This window comes from Nerophis lumbriciformis, linkage group LG15, assembly GCF_033978685.3.
Source record: "Nerophis lumbriciformis linkage group LG15, RoL_Nlum_v2.1, whole genome shotgun sequence".
NCBI classification, from domain to species: domain Eukaryota; kingdom Metazoa; phylum Chordata; class Actinopteri; order Syngnathiformes; family Syngnathidae; genus Nerophis; species Nerophis lumbriciformis.
In genome coordinates, this window is record NC_084562.2 from 33,778,825 (window position 1) to 33,788,052 (window position 9,228).

Here is a 9,228-nt window from a genome sequence, read left to right on the forward strand (position 1 = left end):
CCAGACAGGAGAGAGTGGTCAGTGACGATCGAATCGAGAAAATGACAAAATGGGTCAAAGACCAAAAAGTTATTAACTGACAGCAGTGACAAATGTCAGACTGTAAACTTTTTTGAAAGAAAAGGACAAAATGGGAAGATGCTGATAATAACAGCAAAATGGAAAATATAAGAATTTCCAAGTAATGCTCAACTCAAGTGTGTGTGTGTCGTGTGTGTGTGCGCGTTAAACTTCTTGTGGAATGATTTCAAATTATCTCTGAGTCTGAACTGAGGGAAAGGAAACCAAATTTTGAGCAGTCACTCACGAGTTCAAAGTACCAAATGAGGAGATTCTAAAAGAACAGACCGGTTTATGAAAGACTCGATGGGGGAGGGGCACAGCTAAGAATACTTGAGTGAGATTCTGTGATCCAAATTCGAGATAGAGCTTTTTGATAATGATAATTTGTCAGAGTAAGGTTGTGTAATCAAAATTTGAGAATGAGCTTTGCCAATCAATCTAGAATATTTGCATTAAGTTCTGTGATCAAAATTCAGAAACAACCTTTAATAATTGATAAAGAATATGTGAGTGAGGTTGTGTGATCCAATTTGAGAATTAGCTTTGATAATAATGATTGAGAGCCTCTGGCCCTCTGTGGATCGTGGCCGCGGGGCCAAGTTGGCCTGGCCCCTTGGGGCCTCTGACCCTCTATGGATCGGGGCCAAGTTGGCATGACCCCTCGGGGCCTCTGGCCCTCTATGGATCGTGGCCGCGTGGCCAAGTTGGCCTGACCCCTTGGGGCCTCAGGCCCTCTGTGGGTCGCGGCCGCAGGGCCAAGTTGACCTGGCCCGTTGGGGCCTCTTACCCTCTATGGATCGTGGCCGCGGGGCCAAGTTGACCTGGCCCCTTGGGGCCTCTGGCCTTCTGTGGGTCGCAGCCGCGGGGCCAAGTTGGCCTGGCCCTTTGGGGCCTCTGACCCTCTATGGATCGGGGCCAAGTTGGCATGACCCCTCGGGGCCTCTGGCCCTCTATGGATCGTGGCCGCGGGGCCAAGTTGGCCTGACCCCTTGGGGCCTAAGGCCCTCTGTGGGTCGCGGCCGCGGGGCCAAGTTGACCTGGCCCGTTGGGGCCTCTTACCCTCTATGGATCGTGGCCGCGGGGCCAAGTTGACCTGGCCCCTTGGGGCCTCTGGCCTTCTGTGGGTCGCGGCCGCGGGGCCAAGTTGACCTGGCCCCAAGCCTCTGACCCTCTATGGATCATGGCCGCGGGGCCAAGTTGGCCTGGCCCCTTGGGGCCTAAGATTATTATTTTTGCAAAAGTAGTTTTGCATGCGTCGCGGCCGCGGGGCCAAGTTGGCCTGGCCCCTTGGGGCCTCTGGCCCCCTGGGCCTGGGCCCGGTAGGCCCGTTCATTAATCCACCTATGCATGCAGGGACGGTATTGTCAATAGCAATACTTATATCGATACTTTTATAGAGGACATTTTTAAGATTATTTAATGATTTTGTGATATTTGCCTTTAATTTGTTGACCATTATAATAATCAGAATGAAACACAGTACAAAGTTGAAAAAGTCAACAAGCTCATTTGTGAACAATTTAACAATATGTAATATTTTTGGGTGTATAATAATAGATAACATGAACTGGAAATCTCATATAAAATATATGCAACATAAGGTGGCAAGAAATACTGTATGTTTATAATGAATAAAGACCAAAAACACTGCATTTTCTGTACTGCTCCTTAGTGTTACCATATCTAAGGTATTGTGTAGAAATATGGGGAAATACCTACAAAAGTACATTAGATTCACTACAAAAAAATATCAGTTAGAATATCACATAATGTTGCCTATAGATAACATACAAACCCTGTGTTAATTCAATCCAAAATATTGAAATTCAATGATTTGGTGAAATTGCACAGCTGTAAAATTATGTCCAAAGCAAATTATAATCTGCTGCCCATACTTGCCAACCCTCCCGGATTTTCCGGGAGACTCCCGAAATTCAGCGCCTCTCCCGAAAACCTCCCGGGACAAATTTTCTCCCGAAAATCTCCCGTAATTCAGGCGGAGCTGGAGGCCACGCCCCCTCCAGCTCCATGCGGACCTGAGTGACGTGTTGACAGCCTGTTCTCACATCCGCTTTCCCACAATGTAAACAGCCTGCCTGCCCAATCATGTTATAACTGTAGAATGATTGAGGGCGAGTTCTTGGTTTCTTATGTGGGTTTATTGTTAGGCAGTTTCATTAACGTCCTCCCAGCGCGGTAACAACACACAACAACAGCAGTCAAGTCTTCGTCTACCGTAAAGCAGTTCGTCTGCCGTAAACAGCAATGTTGTGACACTTTTAAACAGGACAATACTGCCATCTACTGTGCATGCATATGTGACCCACTCATAATGTGTCACATTTTTGTGTTGATTTATTTAGTTTATTTTGTGGTTTGAATTCGTTTTTGGAGCTGTCATTACACATTTATCAGTATTCACATTGGTCAGTAGGGGGCAGTAGGACGTTTCTTCCCAATTGAATGCTATCACCTGCAGACCGGAAGTGTCTTGTCATTCTGATGAGCGCGACCATTCTGTGAACAATTGAAACATCCTGTGTGCTTTTTCCTCCTGTATAACAGGTTAGTTTTGGTGAATCAACTCACTGAATAATATCCATGTGATCTTTATAAGTTTAAGTACACATTCTGATGGTGGAGCCTGACTCTAAAGTGTTTGTGAGTTGTAGTTTGTATTTGTGAATGAATCCAGTGCACAGCTGCAGTAATCAATACAAAATGGCGACGTGAGTGCGCAATGTTTATATACTTCTGATCCTAATTCAGACTCTCAAATTAGAGCTCCCGTTTTCTTATTGATTTTATAATGTATATTTGTATAATGTGTGTGTTCTGAAATAGTGACAGAGAATAGAACAAGGATGGACAATTCAACCCTTAACTCAACAATGAGTAGATGAGTGTTATGTGTGTGTGTATATGTGTAAATAAATGAACACTGAAATTCAAGTATTTATTTTATTTATTTATATATATATATATATATATATATATATATATATATATATATATGTATATATATATATATATATATATATATGTATATGTATATATATATATATATATATATGTGTATATATGTAATAATATATATATATAGCTAGAATTCACTGAAAGTCAAGTATTTCTTATATATGTATATATATATCTTAACCACGCCCCCAACCACGCCCCCGCCCCACCCCCGACCACGCCCCCAACCCCCACCTCCCGAAATCGGAGGTCTCAAGGTTGGCAAGTATTCTGCTGCCAAAGAATGTACAACAATTATTTTCAAGGATAAATATAACCTCAGGGAAAAATGTTGCTTGAAACATTTGTATAAAATAAAATGAAACAAAAAAGAATCATTTGTATACATGAACAACACTTATAATTTTTAACATATAAATATGTCCAAAAAAATATGGAATTTGTAAGCAAAGAAGTCAAACAATGTACTTAAAATCCAGTTTAAGAAACCGTTCAAACTACAAGTGTTTACACAGAATTAAGATTAACCTCTTGAATTTGTGGAAAATAAGATATTATTCATCTCAGTAAGTGAATCATAACTGACTGAACTATTAATAAAGAAAACTGTTGTATTTCGAATGAATTGATGCCCGAGAGGGACAAACTGTAGAACATAGATGCATGGATGATGTACATTTTGTACAGGAAATGAACTTACGTGTTAGTAAATGCCATGAAGTACAAAAGACGTAGGATTGAATAAACTTTGCTTATTCCTACTCCTTTTTGGACATTTTTTAAAGAAAAATTTAAATATGTGAAGTATCATATTTAAACTGTATACATGTTCGAAACAAACGTCAACCAATATACAGTATAATACAACAATATAAGACAATGTGACAAAATCAAAAACATAATACAAGTGTGTTGTTGTGGTTTGTGCAGCAATAGGAAGCATTTGTGATTAAGGGCTGTATAAATAATTGTTGATTGATTGATATAGTTATTTTTTTATTACAATCAATCATCAATCAATGTTTATTTATACAGCCCTAAATCACAAGTGTCTCAAAGGGCTGCACAAGCCACAACAACATCCGCGATACAGAGCCCACATTAGGGCAAAGAAAAACTCACAACCCAGTGAGACGTCGATGTGAATGACTATGAGAAACCTTGGAGAGGACCGCATATGTCCCCCCCCCCTCAGGGGAGACCGGATGCTATGGACGTCGAGTGAGTCTGACATAATATTGTGAAAGTCCAGTCCAGGGGTCGGGAACCTTTTTGGCCGAGAAAGCCATGAAAGCCAATATTTTAAATTATATTTCCGTGAGAGCCATATAATATTTTTTAACACTGAATACAACTAAATGCCTGCATTTTTAAGTAATACCAACATTTTTAGAGTATAATAAGTCTCAGAATAACATTGTTATTCTGAAGCTAACCATCCATCCATCCATTTTCTACTGCTTGTCCCGTTCAATAATAAGTAAAATACTTCTTACCATTAATGCGACTTCTCGAACAGGTGGGGTAGAAAACGGATGGATGGATTAAAATGCACGAGAATGTTTTATATTTTGAACGTTATTTTTAACTCTGTGATTACCAGCGGAATTATTCATTACTTATAGTGTTAAGCAATGTCAGCTAAGATTTATCTGAGAGCCAGATGCAGTCATCAAAAGAGCCACATTTGGCTCGAGAGCCATAGGTTCCTTAACCCTGGTTCAGTCCATAGTGGATCTAACATAATAGTGAGGGTCCAGTCCATAGTGAGGCCAGCAGGATACCATTTCGAGCGGAGACGTGTCAGCAGTGCAGAGATGTTCCCAACCGATGCACAGGCGAGCGGTCCACCCCGGGTCCCGACTCTAGACAGCCAGCACTTCATCTGTGTCCCCCCCACCCCCTTCACAAGGGAGAGGGGGGCAGAGGAGAAAAGAAAAGAAACGGCAGATCAACTGGTCTAAAAAGGGGGTCTATTTAAAGGTTAGAGTATACAAATGAGTTTTAAGATGGGACTTAAATGCTTCTATTACAGACTAAATAAACAAATCTATTGTGCCCAATAAGTTATTTATTGAGTTTTCAAACAATATATGAGTATAGTATAGCAAAATCAGCAACAAAACACAAAACACACGTATTTGTGAAAATAAAAAATAAAAAATGTCGATGTTATCCAATATCGACCCAATGCTGCTGCTATTATTAATGTCGACCTTTTTAATATTTGACTGGACCTACACAGCACAACCCCGACTACAGTGATATTGTCCTTGTAGACATTCTGAGGCTTATTTTGCCCAGCAACTTTTACGGAATGACTCACCCAAGCCGACTGTTATACGCATGACAACACTTGGGAGGGGGGGGAAAAGCAAAGGGTGAGGTGGAGCAAGCAGATGTCAGGCGGCAAATAAAAAAAGGTGTTCGGTTGGTCGGAGCCACAATCTGAGACGATGATGAAGCCGTGCACAGCCTCTATGCAGAGCTCCAGGCGTCTTGGAGGCGCGCTTGTGTGTGCACTGATGCTGCTCTCCTGCACTGCACGAGCCCAAGTCCTGGACTCTGAGTCCGAGGAGGAGCTGAACTCCAGAGCCCTGCGAGATTTTTACCCCAAAGGACCAAACCTAACCAGTGAGAAGCAACTGGTAAGTTTTTAAAATGGCAAAAGTCATTCGGTTGTCGGCTGTTGAATGGAGAATTGAAACTGTAAGGTCAATGCATGCATTTTCAGAAAAGCATCTCATAGGAGGACTTTGACTGATTAATCACATTATTCCAATTAATATAAATGTAATTTAATTAGAACTTTCAGAAACTGTGATTTATTTTTAAGGTTGCTTGGATTATGATGGGTTATTATTGTTGATTTATTTGATATAACATTTTTTGTTTGCATGGCAGCTTGGAGCTCTGCAAGAAGTCCTGGAAAAGCTGCAGGCTAAACGACTGCCTATGTGGGAGAAGAAATTTGGCCAAGTCCCAACGGTAGACGCATACTTGTTGCAAATTATTACATATTATATGTATTACATATTCTATGAATTTCCAAATTCATGTGGGCTAGGTGGACAAGTCTACATATTTAGTATTGATCCGATGCCATTTATACACACACAGCCAGTATACGCTTTATTTGTTAATTTTTCAAAATCATTGAATCATTTTGATTTTGATTTTTTTTTTCATTCAATTTTTGATCATGAGTATAATCAGAATAAATTACAAGACAAAGATTCTAGGCCAAATAATTAACACATTTGTGAACAACTTGATATTTACACTATAAAGCAATATAATAATCTCAGTAAATACAATATTATATACAAAACAACTGAACAAAAGCAAAAACTACTATTGGATCTCATTCAAGTCATTTGGCTTTTTCAAAGAACAATATATGTATATAAACCTATCTCTCCGACCTCCTTCAGCCTTACTGCCCCACCCGATCCTTAAGATCAGCCGATCAGCTGCTGTTGACGGTCCCTGACACAAGGCTGAAGCTTAGAGGTGACAGAGCTTTCGCCGTTGCTGCTCCCAAGCTCTGGAACGACCTACCCCTGAGTGTTAGACAAGCCTCCTCTCTTCCTGTTTTTAAATCTCTCTTAAAAACATACTTTTATTCCATGGCTTTTAACACTGAGTGATATCCATCCTGCAATGGCGCCCCATAATACACCTGCTGTGATCCTGTTTTTATGTTTTTATGTTTTTATTAATTCTATTTTAATTATTTATTTTTTATCGTGTTCTGTTTGTGTTGTGTTGTGTTTGCTCGGTACTCGTTTTATCTTTTAACCTGCTCATTGTACAGCACTTTGGCTACCCCTGTGGTAAATTTTAAATGTGCTCTATAAATAAAGTTGATTTGATTTGATTTGATAAAGTATGTATATATGAAAATATTTTTGAACAACACAAAACGAACACACAGATATTTTCCTTTTAATTAAAATAGAAGATCGATCAGATGCCGATATCCACCCTATCGGTAATATCAATATTTGGATCAATCACGGCACCTCTACTAACCCACTGTTTCCCAGCCTTTATTAAGTCATATTTTACGTGAGAAAAATCTTACAAAAGTACTGTAGCCTTTAGTCGATAAAGTAAATAATTATAGTTTTACATGCAGAAAACAATGTGAAATACATATAAATGACGAATGAAATGGATAAATGAATATTGAACTTTATTTTGAACTTTACTGAAGATTTTTGTTGGTGAAGAGGGTGATAAGTGGATAGGTGTACACCCCCTTTCTTCCTTGAATGTATAAGTGTTTTTCACCTTCTTTATGAAAGTGCTGGCACTCGCAACTTTATTTGGCCTCATTATGGATTATTTTGCAGATGTGCTCAATAAAAAAATGCACAGAGACTGAGTCACCAACAGGTTTGGGCACTCAAATTCTGCAGAAAGGGATTTTTTTTTCATTTATTTTTTAATAAATTCATTTAATTTGGACACAACAAACCAAAAATACTCATCACAGAGAAATAAAAAAATACCATTTTCAATATTATGTTGACATTTGGAAAAAAATAATAAATAAAAACAATAGCAATATTAAAAGAAAATTAAGAAAATAAACATATTGTGTGTCCGAAAACGAGCTGGAAGAAACAAAGATTACAATGGCCTGCCCCATCAATCAAATATAATAATCTGATTATTGATCAACAAGACAATACAAAACATTTATGAATATTATATTTAGTAAAGAAACACCTTGTAGCCTACTGGAAAGGTGGAAAGAAAATACAATAGTATGTACGCTACAATATTTTGTTGTGTTTATTACATTACACAAAATACAATAGAATTTATTTTTTCTCTAAGTTTTGCACTATTAAGATATCTATATTTCATTTTTATCAAGTGTATGTGTATCCGTTTCCTCTAAAAACTACAACAATACAATACATAATGAACAATATTTTGTTTTTTATTACAAGATACATATATATAATTACATCCATGTATTCTCACAATTTGCACTTATCGGATAGTCTGTTACGCACGATAACCGAGATGGTAAAGTATAAACAGTATATGATTTTGGTGAAAATTTTGGTTGAAAACCAAATGCTCCGAAAAGTAAGGTGACGGGAAATAACCGAGGTGACATTGATTAATAATGAATTAATTAACAATGATTCTGTTAACGATGTACCTTCTGCCATTATAAGGAAGAGCACCTAATTGCTGTCTTTCTGGCATAAAGATAAATGATTTGTGAACATGTGGCACAGTGGTTAGGAATGTCGTTGTAGACTAAGAAGTCGTTGCCATGTAAATAAATGTCCTGTCTCTCCATGCAGTGTGACATTGGCGAGCAGTGCGCGGTGAGAAAAGGTGCTCGGATCGGGAAGATGTGCGACTGTCCTCGGGGAGCTTTCTGCAACTTCTTCTTGCTCAAGTGCTTATGAACCTGCTCGGCTCTTTACGTACAATGTAGCATCCAGCTGATAGATACGTTGTCTCAGTAATAATACGCTCATACTTTTTCATGACAAGGCTTGGGATGTGACATGTTAAGGATAGAAAATAATATATTGTATTTTTTTTTTTTTTTTATATATCACGTGTGTATATTATGCAACTACAGGGATGACCAGTCTTATGAGAGCTGCATCTAAAAATGTTGCCTTTGCAAGGATAATGCTCAGGTATTTATGTTGCAATACGTCTATTTTTTTGTAACTACATGACTGGAAAGGTTAAACAGATTCAGTTTGTTCAAAGAATACCCTGACTGAGCTTTGTTATCTTTGTAAAACGCTATTTTCAATACAGCTCTCTTATTGGCTCTCATTGCTTGTACACTCTGTATACTTTAAGGAGCTCATGAAATGTATTTGTTCCAGCCAAAAAAGCTGTTCAACGCCACCAGTCTTCAAGTTCTCAAACTGTTTTCTCACAGATGAAGTGTTGTATCATGTCATCCGAAATAAATTGTGTTTTGTAAAGCAGCGCAGTTGTCACACTCTCGTTTTTATAACAGAACGCGTGGCATCGACTACAGACAGCCCACATACCGTATTTTTCGGAGTATAAGTCGCACTGGAGTATAAGTCGCACCTGCCGAAAAGGCATAATAAAGAAGGAAAAAAACATATACCGTATTTTCCGCACTATAAGGCGCACCGGATTATTAGCCGCACCTTCAATGAATGGCAT

The 9,228-nt window shown here is 38.7% G+C and overlaps 1 protein-coding gene across 1 annotated transcript; it reads left to right on the forward strand.

Moving 5' to 3' along the window:
- Nucleotides 1-5,462: 5,462 nt before the first annotated feature.
- cart3 (cocaine- and amphetamine-regulated transcript 3) lies at nt 5,463-9,020 on the forward strand. Its single transcript, XM_061975427.1, has 3 exons — nt 5,463-5,687; nt 5,944-6,027; nt 8,370-9,020. The coding sequence occupies exons 1-3, from the start codon at nt 5,496-5,498 to the stop codon at nt 8,475-8,477; spliced, it is 384 nt and encodes a 127-aa protein (XP_061831411.1). The 5' UTR covers nt 5,463-5,495; the 3' UTR covers nt 8,478-9,020.
- Nucleotides 9,021-9,228: the final 208 nt, after the last annotated feature.

Coding starts and splice junctions, on each gene's coding strand:
- cart3 (XM_061975427.1), top strand. CDS start 5,496: ATGATGAAGCCGTGCACAGCCTCTATGCAGAGCTCCAGGCGTCTTGGA. Junction 5,688..5,943: donor TAACCAGTGAGAAGCAACTG/GTAAGTTTTTAA, acceptor TTTGCATGGCAG/CTTGGAGCTCTGCAAGAAGT. Junction 6,028..8,369: donor AATTTGGCCAAGTCCCAACG/GTAGACGCATAC, acceptor CTCTCCATGCAG/TGTGACATTGGCGAGCAGTG.